Consider the following 22,824-nt stretch of genomic DNA (forward strand, 5'->3'; position numbering starts at 1 on the left):
CAATGTCCCAAGGGTTAAAGTTTCCACCTTGATATGGCTGTGTTAACCTTCAACTTTTCTCAGAGTGTCTTCAGGCCATTCCCTGGATAGAAGTATTTACTACACTGACAGTATCTTCAAACATGAGGCCTAAATCATGGTGTCGCTTGAGTTGGTTTCTGTAATTAAAACATGAAACTTAAATGGGCCAGATTTTGTATTCCATTAAGAATGTCTCCTTTCCACACTCTTGTTTCAGCCCCTCATTAACAACAGTCATACATGGCATAAAGATGCAAGAGGCTCAAAGGTGCTTTTTGGTATCTTGGGGCTGTGTTTGCGGATGGAGCTTTTCAGTTTGTGGCCAGCTTATGTGTGGGTGGCTTCAAGGGTGGAGCAAGAGGGGGAAGTGTCAGAGCAGCCAACAGTTCTGTGATAAGGAGTTTCCTGCATTCAGGGTTTGCACTGAATGTGCACATTTCTTGAAGCCCCAGGGCTTAGCTAGAAACAGAAAGGAGAGATGAGGCTGCTGACAGCACTGGGTAAGTGAATTGGCAGAACTGAGACCCATAGGCAGCTGGGGAGGGGGAGACCTCACCATCTACTGGAAATGTAGAGATGTTGTAGGAGGATGTCAAATAGAACACTGTTAGGTTGGGCAGAAGTGTAATGTCTCTTCTGTAAAGTTCAGAAGGACCTAAAAGAAGGGATATCTGCTATATTCAGTGGGATTATAACTTTCTTGAAACAAGAGCGCTGTGATGATAGCTTTAGGGGTCCCATGAAGTCCTTGTCTCTGCTATTGTCTAGCTTATCATGGAGGGAGGAACACATCTCTTCCCCAGCTCTGAAGAGTTCACCTTTTGTGAGTGTGTATGTCTGATGATGTAGCAGGATTGTTCCAATGCCTATGCTAAATAATCTGTTCAAGAAACTGGAAGATCAGGGATCTCTCAGTGAAAGCGATTTGGTTTATGATCTGTAGGTGTTTCTCCAACCCTAAACACTCATTGATCTGTGTAGTATCTGGTCCCTGGTTACTCTGGACTCTCAGCACAGAAAATCTGCTGCTGGTGCAGCATGATCCTTGCCTGCCCAACATGCTCCAGAGTTCATAGATCCAATCTGCTTCATAAGGAACGGAAAGACAGAATGGATAAGTCTACTGTCAGTAATCGGGAGATGAAGAAACGTGTGTGTCTGCAGGACAGGTAAGTCTGTGGAGTTCTTGTGCCTCCGGCTCCTTGGGTAGATTCCAGAGTCTAGAATGAACATGTGTCCCATGAAGAGAAGCCATTTCCTACATGCAACAATGGATGGAAATTATTATATTATTCAAAGAACTTATTTGTGCTGCTTCGGTAGAGCCAACTCTGATGTAACGGTTAGCATGCTGGACTAAGGTCAGGGAGACTGACATCAAAATGCCTAGCCTGCCATGATGCTTACTGGGAGACTGGGGCCAATCCGTCTTCCTCAGCATAACTGACCACCTAAGATTGTTGTGATATGAAATGGGGAGGGGAACCATGCATGGTATGCTGAGCTCCTTGGATGAAGGGCAAGATAAAGATATAATAAATAACTAAGTTCTTTCCACAGGGATCTGACAGTATACAACTAACCTCAGGACTCACATATGGGCATTTTTATTCATCACAATATCAACCTAAAATTGACACAATTTAGGAAATTTTGGGAGAGCTGTTTTACTGAAGCTGTAGTCATTTCCTGCTACTGTATGTATTTATTCTACTTTTCTACCCAGCGAGGACCCAAAGTGTCTTACAACATTGTTCTCCCTTCCTTCATGTTATCTTTTATAGCATCAACCCTGTGACATCTGTTAGGCTGAGAGAAGTGACTGGCCCAAGGTTATCCCGCAGCCTTCTGTAGCAGAGTGGGGCGTCAAACCTGCGTTTCCAAGATCCTATTCCAACACTATAACCACTCCATTACACAGGGTCTCTATTTTACAAGTTCAAAATAGCTTCTATTTTATTATTCATTTGTTTAATTCCTTTGTACTTCATCTCTTTCCCCTATGGAAACACAAGGCAGCTTACAGTGTTCTCCTCTCCTCCATTTTTTCCCTCACAACAACCTTGTGAGGTAGGTTAGGCTGAGAGAGTGTGACTGGCCCAAGGTCACCTAGCAAGCTTCCATAGCACGTGGAGATTTGAACCCAAGTCTCCCAAATACTAGCCTATCACTCTTAACCACTACACCACACTGGCTCTCTCTGCTAATGCTTGGTTCTGTTCCAATAGATTCTACTTCCATTCAGTTTGTTGAAGGAGATGGCAAGTGTCTTTATTCTGTGCAGTTGACTTGCAGTATTTGACTCTCTTGGTTATACCTGATCTCCAGTCCCAGATATCTAATCTAACCTCCCCTAAATAATCTGGATAGCCAACGCAGTACAGTGACTACAGTTCTGGATACAAATGTAAGAAACTGAGATTTGAATTCTTGTTAATATTGGGGTTTCACTGGATGGCCTCCCTGGAGCAAGTCTCTAAGCCACCTCACAGGGCTGCTCTGGGACTAAAATTCTACTCTGATCTCCCAAGAGGAAGAGTAGGATGGATATAAACCTAGTCAACAGATTTTTTTCCCAACATTTTTTCCCCAGGCATGTCCACTTGCCTGTTAGCTAGGATTACTCTGTGGCCTCGGGAAAAAGATCTTGTTCCTTAAATAAACATTTAGTATGCAGAAATGGGTGGTTTTCACGGCACAGAGGTAACTATCATCATTTTTTTGCTGTCAAGTCAAGATGACTTGTGGTGACTGGGGAGTGTTTTAAGGCAAGAGACATTCAGAGGTAGTTTACCATTGTCTGCCTCTTGAAGTAGTGAGTGTGATTAACACATGGAATTCACTGCAACAGGAGGTGGCAGCGGCTACAAGCATAGGTAGCTTCAAGAGGGGATTGGATAAACATATGGAGCAGAGGTCCGTCAGGGGCTATTAGCCACAGCGTATTGTTGGAACCAGGGCTTTTTTTGAGCAGGAATGCAATTCTGGCTGGCTTGGTGTTGGGGGTGTGCCCTAATATGCAAATGAGTTCCTGCTGGGCTTTTTTTGTAGAAAAAGCCCTGTGCAAAACAATGGTGATATCAGGGGGTGTGGCATAATATGCAAATGAATCCCTGCTGGGCTTTTTCTACAAAAAGAGCCCTGGTTGGAACTCTTTCTGGGGCAGTGATATTCTGTATTCTTGGTGCTTGGGGGAGGCACAGTGGGAGGGCTTCTGATGTCCTGGCCCCACTGATGGACCTCCTGATGGCACCTGGTTTTTTTGGCCACTGTGTGACACAGAGTGTTGAACTGGATGGGTCATTGGCCTGATCCAATATGGCTTCTCTTATGTTCTTATGAGTGACCCTGGAGTTCCTTGGTAGTGTCCCATCTCAACACTAACCAAGGCCAAACCTGCTTAGCTTCCAAGTTCTGTCAACATCAGGCTAGCTAGCATGCACTATCCAGGTCAGGGCACCTGTTAAATACCATCACATTTTCCATTTTTCACCAGTGGCTGAAGACCTTTATTGCTGTTTCTTTTGGGGTCCCTCAGTGATCCCTCTTTATGTTGTCATTTTTATGCTTTTGTATGTATTTTAGCTCTGATTTTGTTTTAATGATGCATTTTAGTTGGTTTTAACAGTTTTTAAGATATTGTTTTTTATGAATGTTTTAATTTTGTTAGCTGCCTTGGTGGCCCTTATGGGAGCAGAAAGGTGGTGTATACAATTTGTAAAATAAAAAAGCCTCTGTTAAATGGACAGGACATTGTCTCCAGACTGGTTAGGGACAAAATCTTTGCCTGCTGTTGTACAGAGAGAGCCATTCTAAACAGACATATACTAAGTATGGTAGAAATGGTTCTGACACACAATCTCTTCATGCTATAGAATTCAGCAAATATGTTGGGTGCCATGGAAAATGAGCAAAAACAATATAAAAACAAATTAAACAAAATATATCAATTTATTATACAGTGTAGTTAAAATACAAACCTGAGTCTCTATGCCTTCCAGAAGGGGTTCCAATGTGTCACTGGTGCTGGACATGAGTTCCCTGAGCAACACAGAACCTATTCTGTCAATCTCTACTCCAAGGGATGTCACAGTGCAGGTCCTGAAATCAGCAAGTCATGTTCTTACACAGGAGACGCTCCAGCAGAGGTGCTGGAATCTAGAGGAGCTTCAAGAGGAGTTTGCGGTAAGATGCTCAGAAGTGCTCCATCCTGATTTTTTATTAGTAGCAAGTTCCTACTGCCCAAAACCCCACTGGGTCCTCAAAGCTATATCCCATACAACTGGTAGGAACACAGCAAAAGGACTTTTCCTATGCTTAGGAAAGTTTCTAGGGAATGAGTCAAATCAGAACCTTATTATAAACCTATTAGCATTCTGAGTAGTAAATATTTAACATGTCTCTTTTGTTCCTATTATTCAGAGCTAGGTAAAACAGGAAAGCTAGAAGTAAGGTTGCCAATCCCAAGTTAGGGACAGGGGATCCCCCGGTTTGGAGGCCCTCTCCCTGCTTCAGGGTTATCAGAAAGCAGGGGTGGGGGGAGGGAAATGTCTGCTAGGCATTCCATTATATCCTATGGAGACCGATGCCCATAGGATATAATGGAGAATTGATGCATGGGTATCTGGGGCTCGGGGAGGGGGGTGGTTTTTGAGACAGAGGCATTAAATGTTCACCATAGTATTCTGTTCCTCTCTTCAAAATACCCCCCCCCCCAAGTTTCCAAAAGGTTGGATCAGAGAGTCCAATTCTGTGAGGCCCCAAAGAAGGTGCCCCTATTCTTCATTATTTCCAAATGGATGAAAGGTATTTCAAGGGTGTGTAGTCCCATTAAATGTAATGACCAAAACTCCCTTCAGAGTTCCATCGTGCCTGTTAAACCCTTGCTCCTGGCTCCCCATCTAAAGTCTCCTGGCTCCACCCCCAGAATCCCCATATTTTCTTGAGTCGGACCTGGCAACCATAGCTAGAAGAGGAGATTTCTGTAGCATAACCCTTATCTTGGTGGCTGATAACATTAGTCTTTGGAGCAGGTTATCTATCTGCTTTTCCAATAATTTTGATCATCTGTGTTTCAGGAAGTTGCTTCAGTAATTCTTTCTTTACTCCTACACAGAAAATCCCTTCAAACTTTGCCAGTTCAGAAGAGCTGGACATTCCAGGACGAGCAGCAAAGGACAGATACAAATCCATCCTACCAAGTACGTGCAGCTTTGGTCCACCTGAAGTGTGGGAGTGTGAAAGGCATACGTCTGGATTTTATCTAGTGCTTCACTCAGAATTAGTATTGTTGCATCTCATGCTTTGTGGAACAATAGCAGGTCCTTAGGTGAGGCCCCCAAGGACAGTGTGATCCTTATTCACATACCCACACTGCATGTGGCATTATTTTAATTCAGTAACTTCCAGCTTCTGAAACTGTCTTATACTGAATCAGGGCATTTGTCCATCTAGTTCAGTATTGTCTGCTCTGGTTGATGGTGGCTTTTCAAGGCCTCAGGCACAGAAAGGTCTTTTCCAGCCTGATATAATTTAACTGCAGGTGACAGGAACAGAACCTGTAGCCTTATATGGTTGCCAATCCCAGGTGGAGCCTGGATATCTCTTGGAATTACAGTTGATCTCCTGATAAAACAAGACAGTTCCCCTGGAGAAAATGGCAGCTTTAGAAGGTGAACTCTATGGCATCCCCAAATTCCACCACAAAATCTCCAGGGATTTTCCCAACAGAGCTGGCCCCTACTTCTTCATGTGAATTATGTGCTGGGCCACTGAGTTGCTGCCACAATAGCTACAGTGGTTTTAAGGCTTAGGCTTAGGGTTGCCAAGTTCAATTCAAGAAATATCTGGGGACTTTGGGGATGGAGTCAGGAGACCTTGGGGGTGGAGCCAGGAGACATTGGGGTGGAGCCAGGAACAAGGGTGTGACAAGCATAACTGAACTCCAAGGGAGTTCCGGCCACCACATTTAAAGGGACAGCATATCTTTTTAAATGCCTTCCTTCCATAGGAAGTAATGAAGAATAGGGGCACCTTCTTTTGGGGCTCATAACATTGGACCCCCTGGTCCAATCGTTTCGAAATTTGGGAGGTATTTTGGGGAGAGGCACTAGATGCTATACTGAAAATTTGGTGCCCCTACCTCAAAAAACATCCCCCCCCAGAGCCTCCGATACCTGCAGATCAATTCCCCATTATTTCCTTTGGGAATTGTTCTCCATAGGAGTGCCCATTAGACATTTCCCTCCCCTCCCCTGCTTTCTAAAGCGAGGGAAGGGCCTCCAAACATGGGAATCCCCTGCCCCCTCCCTCTCTCTCACACACAAACACTTACTGGATCTGGTTCCTGCACAACTTTACTTGCTCTTAAAACAAAAGCAAAACAAAGGAAGGGGTTCTTCTCTGACAAAACTGTTACTGACACTTTCCCATGAAGCACTTCCTGTTTCCTGCTTCCTGCTCAGCTTTAAAGGCACACATTTTAAAAATGGACCTGTTTGCAGGTTTCTAAACCTTCTGGAGCTCTAAAGGTACATGGTGACTGTGGGGGTAGCTTGATCACATCAGATCTTAGAAGCTAAGCAGCTTGGCTAGTATTTGGAAGGGCAACCTCCAAGGAACACCAGGGCCATGATGCAGAAGCAGGCACCACTGAAATGTCTCTTGCCTTAAAAAAATCTAGTTCACCACCTAGTGGTGCAGCATAATGCAAAAAGAGCTAGAACTTGTGGCTGCCAGACAGTCTTAGGATCTCCTGGATATAGTATACACAATGTCATACAATTATGATGATGTTTTTGATTATATGTACTTGAAAGTGGCTTTAACTGGTAGAATGATGTGTTTTTGTTTGGTTTCAATGGTGTTTAAGGTGTGTTTTTATTATGTAAGTTTTTAATCTATTAGCTATCTTGTTGGTCCTTATGAAGGCAGAAAGGGGGATATAAATTTGCTCATGTGTCACATGTGCTCCTGATCCACAACTTCTTGACAGATGGCAGAGCATAAATACCCCTTACAAATATAAAGCAATACAAAACTGCTTCTCCGGTTCCTCATGATTGGAGGGCTCCTCTCCACAAGAGTGGTGCTCCAGTTCACTTATGGACTGTGCATGCCCACCTGGTGGTACACCCTCTCCCCTGTTTTTTCTCTCCATGCTTCTGGTGGCCATCCAAGCCAAGCAATTCCAGATTGTGTTGAAAGTGACCAGTGAAGCGCTCGCCACCTTTGTTGCAATATAATGGGCCAGATGCTTGCTTTTGTTCTAGCTGGCCCAGGAGGAAGCAATTTCTATAGTGCTGTCCTTGTGACAAGTTCAAAGCCCAAGCCAGAATCAGTTTTTGAGCAACAACCTCTGGAGCACACTTTGAAGCTTGCATGGGCTCCACAGGGAAAAGTGCATACGTCTGTTAGTTCTGCTACCACAAACCTCCAAAATGTGGAGCACAGGAAGAGAGTGCTTGTGGCAGCAAATTACATTAAGCTGGTGCTGGTGAAGCCAAACATAACAGCCTGGGGCAGCACTGGAAAAAAATGATAGGCAAGCCGATTGTGCCTCCCATGTTATGGAGAAGCAGCAATAGCAGCATAGGCCTACTGAGAATATTCTCAATGATCTAAGTGAGCCGCTATGAGAGCCGCTAAGTGGTCCGTGAGCCGCTGTTGCAGAGGTGACTACCTGGAAAGACAGTCCTGAAGATAGGTGGCTCATGAAGGACTTTATGGATAATAACCTGCACCATGAACAGAACCCCCAAAACAGTGGAGAGACTGTAAAATAAGTGTAATATGCTATTATGCCTAGATTCTGATAGAAATTGAGTTGTGGCATTCTGTACAAGCTTGTAGAGTTGAAGCTTACAGGCAGTCCTATGTAAAGTTCATTACAAGAGTCTAGCCTTAAGGTTACTGTGGCATGGATACACCTAGCAAAATTGGCTTGGTTAATGTAGGGCATCCTCCTCCATGCTAAATAGAAATGGAGACATGATTTAACTGAACTGTGCCTCTAGATCCCCAGAGCCGCGTCTACCTCAAGAGTGCTGACAGCCAAGAAGAGGAGAGCTACATCAATGCAAACTACATCCGGGTGAGCTGGGGTTTTATGGACATGAAAATTCTGCAAGTGCATGTTGGAGCCTGTCTTTCTCAAGGCCATTTCTGTGTCTGCTTCTAGGGTTATGATGGACAGGAGAAAGCCTACATTGCCACTCAAGGGCCCATGCTAAATACAGTTAATGATTTCTGGACGATGGTGTGGCAAGAACAGGTTCCTGTGATAGTTATGCTCACCAAACTCAAAGAAGAGAAAGAGGTATCTTTGAAGTGGGCCTGTAGGCTTCTTTGCATCTGTGTGATCGTGAATGAATTATCCTGTGGACAGGTAACAGGGGGAACTGGTCATTTTTTAGAAAGCCTGGGCAATGAGCAAACTTAATTTGTCTATATGTTCAACTAGTATCAGGAAATGAGCAAAAAAATAGCTATGTTTCCTCTAAGGATATTTGTATATTATTGTATACAAAGTAGCAGCAAGGAAATAATATTGGTTGTGTTTGTTAAGTGCTTTCTACTCTTGAGAATGATAAAATGTCTGATAGCTATGCTACAGAATTTTGCTTCCTTTGACTAAAAGACTACTGGAAATGTATGGTGTCATTACTTGTAAATATATAAGGAGAAACCAGTGAAAGCAACTGTAGGTTGCAAAATTGCTTATCCTTTATCAGTCTCCTAAATACAATAATTGCATACCTTCCCAAGAAGGTTCCAGTTAAAAAGTCCTATCTCTACTTCTGTCCAAATTTTTAAAAAACTGTTAACTCTCTTCTATTCCATTGCACCCCTTTCCCCACACATCTCTGGCTTTATGACTCGCCCTGTAAATAAACTGCCGCATTCAGGAGAACACATTCATATTTAATAGATCAATTGGCTGGTAGCAAGTAATCGCTCAACGAAGGATGGTCATCCACTAGCTGCAACAGTATATTTTGGGCCACAAACAAAAGCTCGTTTATTTCCTTTTATATTATTGTTATTTCATAAGTATGCTGTTTCAAATAATTATGAACAGTAAAATAAAAATATGAGCAGTGGCTTTGACTGGCTACAAGGTGAAAAAAGAATACTTAAGTCCCTCCCCTTTTCCTGATAGTTTCAATTAATTCTTGAACGTGTGAGAGATCTGGCTGGCCAGGTGAGAAGCAGAAATTAATTAATTAGGTTGAAAACAAAAGGAAAAATGCTGATGGAGATTTCCTTTTGAATAGACACAGGATCTTTTGGGAGAATATAATACTATAGCAAGTGCCATGTGGAACCACATATTCAATTATACTTCTAGATAATCATGGGAGACCTCCAACCAAAACTTCAATGATGTTTTCACTCTTTTAGAATGTAAATGAATATCTGTAAATTACAGGTTACAAAAATACAAACTGCAGCATAACAACAGTGGTGTCAATTGTTTACACTCTATTCCTTATAGGATTACAGCTTTAATATTCCAGGAGGCAATCAATGCAGTACAAAGGGAGTGTAAATGGCCAGGTCCCAGGCATCAATTTTGCTTCCAATAGTTTCTCAAGCTCCCTTTTCTCCCACTAATCTGCAGGTATATTTTATAAAAATAATACCAGGACTTTCCAGGTACTACTGCCTTTTTTGTGAACTCACCTACGTGCAGTACACCTGTTCTTTGCTTATGTCATGACATTGTCTGAATTGTGCAAGTGGCTCTGGAATGACTGGGTTTGATGGCTTTGCTCCATTTGTGTTCTTCTAGGATTCTGGGTTAACTACTTATGCTGCTGTTTTCTCTTGTGGGGATCTGTGTTTTTTGCTTTCAGAAATGTATCTGTTACTGGCCTGAAACAGAGGCAACCTATGGGTCATTCATGATCAGTGTGCAAGACACATGTGAGTCTGAAGAATACACTGTCCGAGATATTGGCCTGCAGGTAGGCTAGTAGTGACTCAGGAGGGCTGGGGCCTGGGGAGAGAAGGGCTGTGATGCAAATTCTATCTCTTTAAGCAGAAGTCCTCTGCTACTGTGAGTTCATATCATCCCAGTGGGGACACAATTGCATGTAGGAAAACAGAGCTCAGGGTGTTGCTGCTGCTGCAGCTTCTGGATTGTTTGAAGACTCGATTGCATGATATACCACAAAAGCAAATGATATCTGAATGGGTGGTAAAAGCAGCAGAAAGATGTACAGGCAAACAAAATATTAGTTTACAGCACAGTTCTACACTAGTCCCACCAGAGGGCTGCAAACTTTCAGGAAGGGTGTGGAGATCTCCTGAAATTAAAACTGATCTCCAGAAGATAGAGATCAATTCACCTGAACAAAATGGCTGCTTTGGAGGGTGGACTCTGTGGCATTATAGCCTGCTGAACTCCCTCTCTTCCCAAAGTCACCCTCCCCAGGTTTCATCCTGAAAATCTCCAGGAATTTCCCAACCCAGAATTGGCAACCCTACCCATCAAGGGACATACTAGGTAGTGGAGAGATGAACCATAAACCACAATGCATAGCAAATTTATTTGAAGCAAAAGGTTGCAAAATGACGAGACCATGCATAAAGCATATTAGCTATTCCAAACATTAAAATATTGCCTCTTTATGGCCTCCTGCCCCAAGCAAAAGCAGATTCATAGCATCCAGGAAGACTGGGAAGACGGGACTCTCACAGGCTTGTAAGCTTCTTCAACTTCAGACTTTTGCAAATCGAAAGGAAGGAAGGGCAAGGTGGGGATAGGCCTTTGGAGGCTTCAAGATACTGCAAGGTAGAAAGGCAGGTGGGCCCTAAAAAGAACAGTGTGTTGTCCTGTCTGCCTTTCTCTTGGACTTTCCCACATTTCCCTTAGTCAAGGACTGTGCTGTGGTCGTACCCCACTCAGAAGTGGAGACAGAAGTGTGAATTTTATTTTTCCCTTTCTTTGGCACCCAGGGGACAAAAATCCCCAAAGACTCATAACATCTATCTTCCAATACCCCTAAAACAATATGTCAAGTAGAATATTTCTTGTCGTTGACATGAGGCTGTTCTTCCTGTTTGTCAGAGCTGCAGGTGTGGGTCCAAATCTTAGACACATTATGCTTTTCCAGCAATCACAAGTGCCTCCTGGGGACATCAAATGATGACTTTCAGGGTGGTATTCAAGGAAGGGTGCCCCTGTATAGCATGAGCGTACATTAAAAAGTTTTAGGGCTCTTTCTTATGAGCACAACCTGGCTCTGATTGCAATCTGGTTGCCTATAATAACGTTTTCTATATTGAGAACCTACCAACTTGTCTTGGCATCTCAGCACCTGTTTAATTCAGTCGACACAGTTAATACCAGTGTTCCCTCTAAGCTGAGTTAGTGTGAGCTAGCTCACAGTTTTTTAGCTTCCGGTTCACACATTTTTGTCTCAGCTCAGGAAGGACAGCCCCAGAGTAAACTAATTTATGCAGCAGCCAAATCACTCACTCACAATTTCAGTGCCAGTAGCTCACGAAGTCAAGACTCCACAGCTTAGAGGGAGCACTGTTTGACACAGCAGCTTCTGGGCTCTTTCAGCTGAATCCACATGTTTTCCCAAAGCCATTGAAAGAATCATGCAAAATAAGATCAAAAGTCCAGCAAGCCATGATTCTCCCCACATCAAATATACTAAAGGCCAAACACTGGTAGGGCTGTTCATGGGGAGAAGTCTTTTATTGTAAAAATCTAGTTGGACCAGCTGCCGCTCTGAACAAACCTGTTTTCTTGATATTATGGGGTACTTTTCAAGTGTTTACAGCTACTTGTGGTTAGATGTTTGTCCTGGGATGCAAACAATGGCCAAATGCTCTACTGCTCCAGCTTCATCAAAACGTAACAGTGTCTGATGCCAAACTCCTCTGAATAGGGTTGCCAAGTCCAATTCAAGAAATATCTGGGGACTTTGGGGGTGGAGCCAGGAGACTTTGGGGGTGGAGCCAGGAGACTTTGGGGGCGGAGCCAAGTGCGAGGGTGTGATAAGCAGAATTGAACTCCAAGGGAGTTCTGGCCATCACATTTAAAGGGACAGGACACCTTTTAAAATGCCTTCCTTCCATAGAAAATAATGAAGGATAGGGGCACCTTCTTTTGGGGCTCGTAGAATTGGACCCCCCGGTCCAATCCTTTTGAAACTTGTGGGGTATTTTGGGGAGAGGCACTAGATGCTATACTGAAAATTTGGCACATCTACCTCAAAAAACAGCCCCCCCAGAGCCCCCGATACCCGCAGATCAATTCCCCATCATTCCCTATGGGAATTGTTCACGGAGGTGCATAATGGCTGTGGGGGAGGGGCTTCCCCCGCCTGCCAGCTGGCTGGGGGAGGGGGGAAGCCTGTAAAACCGGGGGATCCCCCGCTGGGACCTGGGGATTGGGAAGCCTACCTCTGAAACAGGGTCTGAAATCCAGTTTATTCAAAGATGGAGGCTTTTACTGGGGTCAGAAACCATACCAGACTGAGTATCGTTTTTGACCTCTAAGTACCTATGAAAGTACTGTTAATTGTGCATGTAAGCATATGGAATGAGAAGAGGATTGTTCTTCAGAAGCCGCCTGGGCAAACTTCTGCAAGAGGGTTTTTGTTTGTTTGTTTTTAAGGAAGTACAGTGGATACATTTCTGAATCATTAAAATTTTTTAAATTCAGCTTTACTGTTTGATCCATAATTGTTTTTCACTTCATGCATTTTATAAGGTGGAAATAATTTTAATCCTTTTTTATCTTTTTCATATTGTTAAACTACACAAACTTCTTTTTTGATCAAGAAAGGGAGAATTAAAAAAAAATTAGAAATAAAATCCTTTCACTCTTATGATGATTCACAGCTCAAAGATGAATGTCGCATAGTAAAGCACATCGTATTCTCATCCTGGCCTGACCAGAAAACTCCAGAATCAGTCAAGACCTTTTTGAACTTAGTTTTGGAGGCAGAAAAGATTCTGCGAGCTTCAGAGAGCACAGCACCTGTTGTTGTGCACTGTAGGTAAGAATGTTTTCCCATAATACTGCAGTGGGAAAACTTGAAACTTCCCTTTCCCAACATCAGTGCTTCATTTGGCTGGGTGGACTTATCAGCTTTTTTTGTTTCAGGGCAACCTCTTTGTGATCTCAGGCACAAAACATGTAGGTTGGGACAGGGTTGTCAAACTCCATGTTAGGGGTTGGATATCTGCCAGAATTACAACTTATCTCTAGACTACATAAATGACTTATTTATCTATTCAAAACATTTATTCCACTTCTGGAGAAAATGGCTGCTTTGCAAAGGGGACTGCATAGCATCATACCCCTACCAAAGTGCCTCTCCTCCCTAAACCCCATTCTCCCAGGCTCCATCCTCAAATCCCCAGGTATTTCCAAAACTGGAGTTATTAATTCACTTATTTATTTGTTATTATTTACTTATTTATTATTAATTTACTTATTTATACCTGGCTTTTCTCTCCAGCACACAGGCAAAGTAGCTTATAACATAATTCTTTCCTCACCCATTTTATCCTTACAATAACAACCTGTGAGGTAAATTAGGTTGAGGGAGCCTGGACCAAGGTCATCCATGGAACAGCTTCCATGGCAGAGTGGAGATTCAAACCTTGATCTCCCAAATGCAAGTCTGGCACTCACCCCAATACACTACACTGGATGTTCATTTGTATGGATATCTGTAAAGACTGAGCAGTACTACTAGCATTTTCCTCCCAGATGATGTTATTCTGAGTCTATCATTCCAGTAAAATGGATGGAATGCAATCTAAATTTAATTATACAAATCCATCACTTGTTGATTTTGGGCCCAGAATATGCCCATAATCTGAGACAAGGAAGTCCCTAAATTTTGCTAAATCTATCAGAATGGTGACTGCAGCTTCTATATTGTGGTAACTACTGAAACAACAGAAAGTGGGTCTTTGCTTATGTCTTTCCCTCCTCACTTCCAACACTAAGGAGCAGTGGAAGAAACAGCGCCAAGAGTTAAATAAAAATTAGCCTAGTGCAAACAAGAAGGAGACACTATGTTTGGACCTCATTTCCCCATCAAGCAACCAGCCATTTCCTCTACTACAACTCTATCATCGCCTCCTTCAGTTTGAAGCTCCTTGCCCTTGACTGCCATGAATGACAGATTCTGATTTAAGAGTCCAGGATTTGAGAACTATGTATCTTTTTTCCTATACAGGATTATGAAAGCCAACCCTTAAGGAAAAACTACAAATTATAAAGATCATGGGGCTGCCAGCATACACAGCTGTCTTGGGTTGAGGTCCTCCCCTCCCACTCTGTAATACCAAATTCATTCCTTTACATAATTATATACATATTCTTGTCCTGCTGCCTCCTGCTGCCTAATTCCACCTTGTTGGCTGGTGGTGAGTGGGCAAATTCACATCATAATGAAATGTTAGAACCCAGCTGTCCTTTTTGTTGCTCTATTTCTGGGCACATGCTTTGCATGTTTAACCCACTCCAGGTAGACATGAGTTTCCTAAGGAAGACTCCTGGCAAGGTCTTTCTTTGGGAGCCTATTAAAGTGCAGTGCAACATACTAAAGTGCAGCGGAACAAAGCAGATTAAGGATTATCACTTCAGCCATTTCTATATAGATCTGAGCAAAATGAAGCCTTCATTCACTGATGATCCCACCCCCCAATGAGTGGTTTGGTATCTAGATTTATACTTATGAGTTCCTATAGACTGTTGTATAAGAGAAACAATTAATGTTTCTGCTCCCTTTTCTGCTAGTCAAAAGCTTTTCAGTCCCAAAATCTTCAGTGACATTCTGTAGTCTAAGCTGGTCTTCATGTTTTTTTCAGTGCAGGAATTGGTCGGACAGGCTGCTTTATTGCTACACATATTGGATGCCAGCAGCTGAAGGACAAAGGAGAGGTGGACATTTTGGGCATAGTATGCCAACTACGCATAGACAGGTGGATATTAAGTGTTGTACTGTTAACATTTTCATTATATATGTTGGTAGCCTTCTTATTATATGTAAGTATGAAGCAGCAGAGAGCTCCAACGCAGTCTCAGGGATAAATTAGATTACAGTTTAGGGCCTCACGAATTACCTCCATCCCCAATCTAAGATTGTAGATTCCACTCACCCAGGTTTGGGCAAAGTGCATAGTCAATTTATTTATGTAATTAATTTAATTATTTGTATCTCTCTCCGCCCCCCCCACCCCCCCCAGTGGTGGTGGAAAGTGAAATCACAGCTGACCTATGGTGACTCCATAGGGTTTTCAAGGCAAGAGACAAACACAGCTAGTTTTGTCATTGCCTGTATCTGCTCAGCTACCCTGGACTTCCTTAGTTGTCTCCCATCCAAGTATTAACCAGTAGGGATGGGCACAGACAGAACCACAAAGCAAAAATCATTAATTTTGCCCTGTTCATGATTCACAGATTCCACAAACCTTTAGAGTGGTTCATGGATGGAGCAGAAAGCACGGGTTTAAAGGGATTCTGAGTCCCTTGAAATCTCTTTCTGTTGCCTGCAAAAGCCGCCAAAAAAGCTGAGGGGGGGAGGGGGGGGTGCTCCCCACCACTTCACACAACAACCTGAAACAGTTGTTTTAGGGCTTTCATAGTTTGAAGGGGCATGAACCAAACTGCTTTTTCCTGGTTTGTGCCCATCCCTACTAACTAGGGCTGACCCCACTAACCTTCCAACACCTAACAAGACTGTGTTAGTCTGGGCCATCCAGGTCAGGGCTTCTCCTCTACAGGGACCCCAAACAGCTTATAGTAAAGAGAGAGAGAGAGAGAGAGAGAAGCCAAAAGAAACAAAAACAAGATTGAGGAGAGGGGCTTCTAAGTACAGAACAAGTGTTCCTTTCTTTACTGACTGAGCTTCCTGCCAGCACAAAGCTGCAACTCTCAAGTTAAGAACAGGACAAGAACCCTTCAAGTCACACCTTTGGGCAGCCCAGGCCTTAGATATCTGGGGAGCAGGAAGAAGTAAGCCTGCTGTTACGCTGCTGGTAGCCAACTAGCAGGCTGTTCTCCATTCAATTCCCTGCCAGAGACAGAAACCGGAAGAAAGGACTGAGTCAGTTTTTATTTCTAAATTATATGGGGCCTCTTATTGATATAGCTTATGGTTTCATCAGGTCATAATCTGGACCTGCTTCAACACATTGTAGGGTTGCCAACCTCCATATGGGCCTGGAGATCTTCCAGGATTTCAGCTGCTCTCCAAATGACAGAGATCAGTTCCCCTGGAGGAAATGGCAGCTTTGGAGGATGGATTCTATGGCATCCCATCTCTGCTGAGCTCCCTTCCCAAACTCCCCCCCGCCCAGGCCTGTAGCTATGAGGGGGCCTGTGGAGGAACAACCCCCCCACTTCTGGATGAGGCCCCCTAACTTTGGGCCCCCACCAGCCCCTAGGGCCTCTGGTCTCCTTCCTGCCGCCCTCCCTTCCCTGGCACCCAAATCCTATGTGGGGGTGGGTGGCAGAAGCATCCCCCAGGCAGTTAAAGCACCCGCCGATCAGCTGATCCATGGACCCTATAACTGGCACGGAAGGCTGGGACTGCTTCTGCTGCCTGTCAGCCCACGCACGCTATTTGAGTGGCAGGGAAGGGAGGGCAGTCCCTTCCTTCCCTGCCACCAGGCCTGGCCTGTGGAGTTCCGCTGCCAGCGCTGGAAAGAGGAATCGCTGTTTTTCCTTGGCTTTAAAGCCAAGTAAAAACATTTGTCAGTTTCCCTCTGCAGCGCCAGTGGAGTTCAGCCAGTGCAGGAGAGGGGAATCACCCTTTTATCCTGGCTTTAAGGGGGGGGGACACCCCCCTCCCCTTAAAGCCAAGGAAAAATACTTGTCAGTTTCCCTCTGCAGCCCAGGCCTAGTTCAGCCAGTGCAGGAAAGGGGAATCGCCATTTTTCCTTGGCTTTAAGGGAAGGGGGGAACTCCCTGCACACTTTAAAGCCAAGGAAAAACACTTGTCAGTTTCCCTCTGCAGCCCCCACCGTTCAGCCAGTGCAGGAGAGGGGAATCGCCCTTTTTTCCTTGGCTTTAAGGGGGGGGGGACTCCCCCCACCCCTTAAAGCCAAGGAAGAACACTTGTCAGTTCTCCTCTGCAGCGCCTGCCAAGTTCAGTCAGTGCTCTAGTAGCTGCTGCCCTCCCTTCCCCATCACCCAAATCATGTAGGGCAGTTTTATTTGAAGGGAGTGGGAGGAAAGGCTATGGGGTGGGGCCGCTGAGTGCTCCCTGAAAAATTTATAGGCCCCCCAACCTTCCAAATCCTGGCTACGGCCCTGACCCCGGCCCAGTCTACAGGATCTTCCCAACTTAGAAGTGGCAACCTTACATATGAGGAGCAGATTCCATCTCAAGTGAATAAAGGTAAAGCATCACACTGCCATTAAAAACCCCCTAAAGAGCAGGGAAATTAACAGCTGGGGAAAGTGTGATTGTTTTAACTATATATAACCTACAGCAGAACTGAGCAATCACAGTATGCCTTGTGGGTTATGACACAAAGGGCATGTCCATTTTTTTGCTCAGTCAAGCTGTCTTAAAATTAGCTCAGTGGTTTTCAAGTTTTGTGCTGGGGAACCTTACAGTTTCCTTGAAAGCTTTCTCAAGGAGAATATCAGTATTTAATCTATTAATTCACTTATGCTAAGATTTCTATGCTGCCAAAAAATACCTACCAAGCAGGTTCTTGTAGCAGTTAACAATAAAATTTAATTAAAATAATATTAAACAACGTAAGAAAATCACCACCAGATATCAAACCTTTCAAAAGCAGAAGAAAAGCACACTTAGAAAAGTCCATCATCTAAAGACATGAAACTTTTCTAAACAAACAACTTCTTGAAGGTCTGGACCAGGTTGGCTTTCCAGTAATAGCCAACAAGCTACCAATAAAGACTTGCCCAACACTGCTGATCTTCCCCTGCTCCCAGTGTCACAGTGCTTGATATGTTCATCTTCCTCTCAGTTTATGATACTCAATAAGCCTGTCAAACATTCTAGAAGAATTGTGGGCACACCCTAGAACATACCCCAGAATCCTCTGAAACATAATCCTCTGGATTATGTTTATAAAAAGTGGTTTATAAAAAGCTTTCCATGGAGGCAGAAGGTTTGAAAACATAAGATTGCTGCTTGATCAGACCAGTGGTGGTCAGGTTGCCAACTCCAGGTTCAGAAATACCTGAAGATTTGAAGGCAGAGCCTGTTTTATTTTCAATCCCCTTCCTAAACACCCCAAGCATAGAGTTTGCCTTCTTTACTGCTGCAGCACACTGGCTTGCAATTGATCTCCCAATGGCATTGACATCTACTATGACCTCAAGATCTTTTTCCTTCTTAGTCTCAGCAAGCTTAGATGCCATTACCCTGTACTTGGTTGGGATTTTTTGTTCTATTGTGCATCGCATTACACTGACATCTCTAACATTGATATCTCTTACACGGATATCTCTAACTCCTTACAGTGAACTTCATCTGCTACATTGTCGCCCACTCACTCAGTTTGTGGAGATTCTCCTGGAACTCTTCACTGTCATCCTTAGTTTTCATCATCCTGAATAATTTTGTTACATTAGTTGATGCAATATCCATTTTAAAAGCTACCATAAATGCTTTGGTTCATCTCTGTGAGAACTAGGGCAGTGACTACATTTTGAGCCACTTTAGGTATGTGGCCAACTTCAGCTTTCTGGTAAGTGCATAGAGCTAAGTGTGATGGGTATGAATGATATTAGGGTTGCCAACCCTGAATTGGAAGATTCCTGGAGATTTGTGGATGGATCCTGGGGAGGGCAGGTTCCAGGGAGGGGAGGGACCTACGTAGATTATAAAGCCCTATATTCCACCTTCTGAAGGAGCCATTTTCTCTGTCTTCAGCTGATCAATTGCAGTTCTGGGAGATCTAAGTCTAATTATGCTTCTATGAGAAACGGGGGCCCAGTTTGCTTACCTCCCTTCAACCAAAAATTCCTTCTACTGAATTGGTCACTGCATGCCAAGAAACCAATCAAATCACTTGTCAAAGTGTATCGAGGGCTATAACCAGAGTAGGACTAGTGGGTACACTTGGTCAACCCACCACCACCTAAGAGTTTTTAAAGGCCTTTTACTTTCTAAGATGACAGGTTCCATTAAGGCTTTCTCCACACATTCTCAGTTCTCTGCTTGGCTCTTGTTGCTGCTCCAAATGGAGAGGGATTCACAGCAGCATCCACATGGTGGTTCCTTTGCCTTAGCCTCCTGGTTGGTCATCAGCAGTGGTTGGTAAATAAGAGAGAGTCAAAATGATTTTCAGCCTTCCCTGTCAAGACAGGCAATAGCATACCTTGAACTCCTATGCCTCTAGGTGTGCCTCAGTGCAAAATTGGAAGGTTGTATGCTTTAGCCTTCTGTGTAATAGTGTTTCCAACTTCCAGGTTGTGGCTAGGAGATCTCCTGGAATTAGAACTGATCTCTAGGGAACAGAGATCTGTTTGCCTGGAGAAAATGGCCACTTTGGAAAGTGGACTCTATGGCATTATACCCCACTGAAGTCCCTCCCCTCCTCTGGCTCCATCTCCAGAATTTCCAGTTATTTCCCAGCCTGACACTGGCAACCCTACCAATGGAGGCTGAATTTTTATTTTGTTTCCAGTCAGCCTTGGACAACATCCACCTTTACTTGGTAGCCCTTCAAGACTAGTTAAAACAATAAAAGTTATAAAGCCCACCTAGCATGTCCTTTACTGTCAGGAACAATATATCCAAATAGGGTTGGGAAATTCATGGATATTTGGGGGTGGAGCCCTGAGAGGGCAGCATATGGAGGAAGCTTAGTGGAGTATAATGCCACAGACTCCACCCTCCAAAGCAGCCATTTTCTCCAAGGAAATTGATCCCTGTTTTCTGGAGATCAGGTGTAATTATGGAAGATCTCCAGGCCCCACCTGCAGCTTGGCAACCCTACATCCCAATCATCATTTGGTTTGCTGTTGTAAGACAACCGGTTTTCCACAGCACTCCTCAATTCTGCCATTTCTCCTCTATTCCCTCTGCGAACCTTCCATTGTTTCTGCTCACCATATTTAATTTCTCCAACATTCCATCCTGGCTTTTCCGGGCCTTGCTGTGTCTTCTCTACCTACTTGCCCATCCCTGGCCCGCGTCTGTGAACTAGGGTTGCCTGCCTCCAGGTGGAGCCTGGAGATCTCCCACCTTCACAACTGATCTCCATCTGGCAGAGATCAGCTTCCCTGGAGAAAATGGCTGCTTTGAAGCGTGAACTCTATGGTATTGTACTATGCTGAAACTCTTCCCCTCCCCAAACTGCACCTGCTCCTATATCCACCCCAAAGTCTCCAAGAATTTTCCAACACAGACCTGGCAACCAGTGTTCCCTCTAAACTGAGTTAGCGTGAGCTAGCTCACAGATTTTTAGCCTCCAGCTCACATGTTTTAGTCTTAGCTCAGAGGACACTAATTTATGCAGTTACTCACAACTTTAATGCCAATAGCTCACAAGTGGAACTTTAGCTCACAAAACTCTATAGCTTAGAGGGAACATTGCTGTCAACCCTACTGTGAACACAGTATACCCGGAGGCCTCAATGATTATACAGCTGCTACCACCAACTTATTCTTTTGTTGTTCTTTTTGTTCATTTGCCAGAAACTGAACAGTTTGCAAGCCACATGTGGTTCTCAATTGTCAACTAGTATACCCCTGCCATTGATCCTGCAATCAGTAACTGGGTCCAAATGTCCATTGTCTGGCTCAGTGGGAGAGCACATGATTTGCATGCTGAATATTCTGGTTCTGTCCCTGACATCACCATTTACAGGTCTGAGATAGGAGACATTGGGGGGAAACGTTCTCTGCCTGCCCCAAACAGACACTCCCAAATCAGAGGTGATCATGCTGAACTAGATTATATAAAGACAGCTTCTTCTCATCATCATTAGCAAAATGAAATTATTGTAGCTCCCTGTGGCAGCAGGTTTAAATAATCTCTCTTGTATTGCAGAGGTGGAATGATACAGACCAGTGAACAATACCAGTTTCTCCATCATACACTGGCCACATATGCTTCGCAGCTTCATTAGCAGACTGACTGGAAAATATGCTGCTACCTGACAGTTGGATTGATGGATCATTGTCCTGACTTTGTAAGACCAATAACAGTAACATGCAGAAAAGCATGATGTATATTTTAACCCTCGGGGGTATAAACTAATCATGAGAAGACCTTTCACACTGCTGGTTACATATAATTGGACAGTATTCTGTCTAGAAGCAGACTTTCAACTCGGGGGGGGGGGTTGTTTTTTGTTTTGCTTTGTAATTTCTGGACAGTTTATGTAATCACAAATTTGATGTCATGTTCCTGGAAAAGGGTTTGTTTGCCTTCTATACCATGCAAGTGACATGACTGGTAAACAAATTCACTAACAGAAAACTATTAAAAACTAGAATGAATGGACTGACTTGGTTATATTTTTACAGGGTAAGGAGGTGTCTTTTCGCCACAGGAGAAAGGTGCTCTCAGCTAGATAGGTCAGTTTTTGTACCCTTTCTGCTGTTTGATTGGCTGCTGTCCCTTTGTGACAGAATGCTACTCTACTTATCTAACTCATTCCCTTCCTGCTTCTTTTTCTAAGCACAAGAGCAAGACTGTCTGCAATCTCTCTTCACTCTAGCTTAAACAGATAGCTGCAACACCTTGCTTTCCCTGGCAAGTATGGAAGTCCTTCACAGTCAAGGATTTCTATTTCTTTTCTAAAGCTGAAAGCCTCATGTGAACTTTATTCTGTAAAAACCATTCTCCTTCACTGTGCAGATCACATGAAGCTTCTTATGTTCACATGTATTTGCTAACCTCTTGTGCTTCTGATAGCCACAAGTGGTTTATTTCTCCCCTGCACTATGTGCATTTAATGTAACATCATAGCCATTTAATATCATAGCTATAACTTTATACATGTACGTCTTCAAAGGGACAGCATTATAAAAACAGTTATGTGTGTATTTTTCTTCCTTGGTTTGCAATCTGAAAAAAGTATCTTTTGTCTGAGGTTGGCAAAGGGAGAAGAAAAGATGGATAATTTAAGAGATTTAGTTCAGAGCTAAAGTTAAAGTTATCTTCTACATTACTGTAAGGAGGCTGTGAAAGTCCACTTTAGTGTTGGAGAATGAAACACATTCAGTTTCTGTCCTGCACTCTGAAGACCAGCCTAGTGCCCTCAGGCTTGGTGGGAGCACCAACAGATGCTGGAATTGGAGGCAAGGAACCAGATACAAAGTGCTGAGCTGACACACAGGACTTGCTTCTAATGGACCAGCCTGAGACTAAATAAGCTCTGCTCTCTAGGTCCCACAAGTAGGCTGGCACCCCTGTCTCTGGTTCAGCTGGAACATTGTTAGGCAACTCAGCAGCATTGAGCCCTTCCTGGTCCTCCTTGGTCTCTTCTCCTGAGGACTCAGAGTCTAAGTTACTCAGCTGAGCAGAGAAGATCATCACAATCTGACAACAAAACAGATATACGCATCAAAACAACCGAATCTGCTTCATTTAGCAGCATCTGTTATTTGTCATTTTCCTTCCCTGTTCTCTTTAGTGCTGAAATATCTAATGCAGAGAGCAAGGGTCAAAAAACTTACTAAAAAACCCCCCAACAAACAAAAAAGCAGAATTGTTACAATTCCTCAAGCATCAATTGTGAGGAATGCAGGTTAATGCTAGTCATATTTATTTATGTAGATTTTAGCTTCCTCTGTGGAAAGCTCACACCAGGTTATAGCAGAGCCA

General features: G+C 43.6%; 1 protein-coding gene across 1 annotated transcript; it reads left to right on the forward strand.

Annotated features, from left to right (window-relative positions):
• Positions 1–418: 418 nt before the first annotated feature.
• PTPN7 (protein tyrosine phosphatase non-receptor type 7) lies at positions 419–21,484 on the forward strand. The gene is made up of 10 exons (XM_060233250.1): positions 419–521; positions 965–1,190; positions 4,023–4,206; positions 5,138–5,222; positions 8,037–8,113; positions 8,201–8,338; positions 9,879–9,989; positions 12,886–13,043; positions 14,872–14,985; positions 21,043–21,484. The coding sequence occupies exons 2-10, from the start codon at positions 1,060–1,062 to the stop codon at positions 21,119–21,121; spliced, it is 1,077 nt and encodes a 358-aa protein (XP_060089233.1). The 5' UTR covers positions 419–521; positions 965–1,059; the 3' UTR covers positions 21,122–21,484.
• Positions 21,485–22,824: the final 1,340 nt, after the last annotated feature.

Source organism: Heteronotia binoei, chromosome 2 (genome assembly GCF_032191835.1).
Source record: "Heteronotia binoei isolate CCM8104 ecotype False Entrance Well chromosome 2, APGP_CSIRO_Hbin_v1, whole genome shotgun sequence".
Taxonomy (NCBI): Eukaryota; Metazoa; Chordata; class Lepidosauria; order Squamata; family Gekkonidae; genus Heteronotia; species Heteronotia binoei.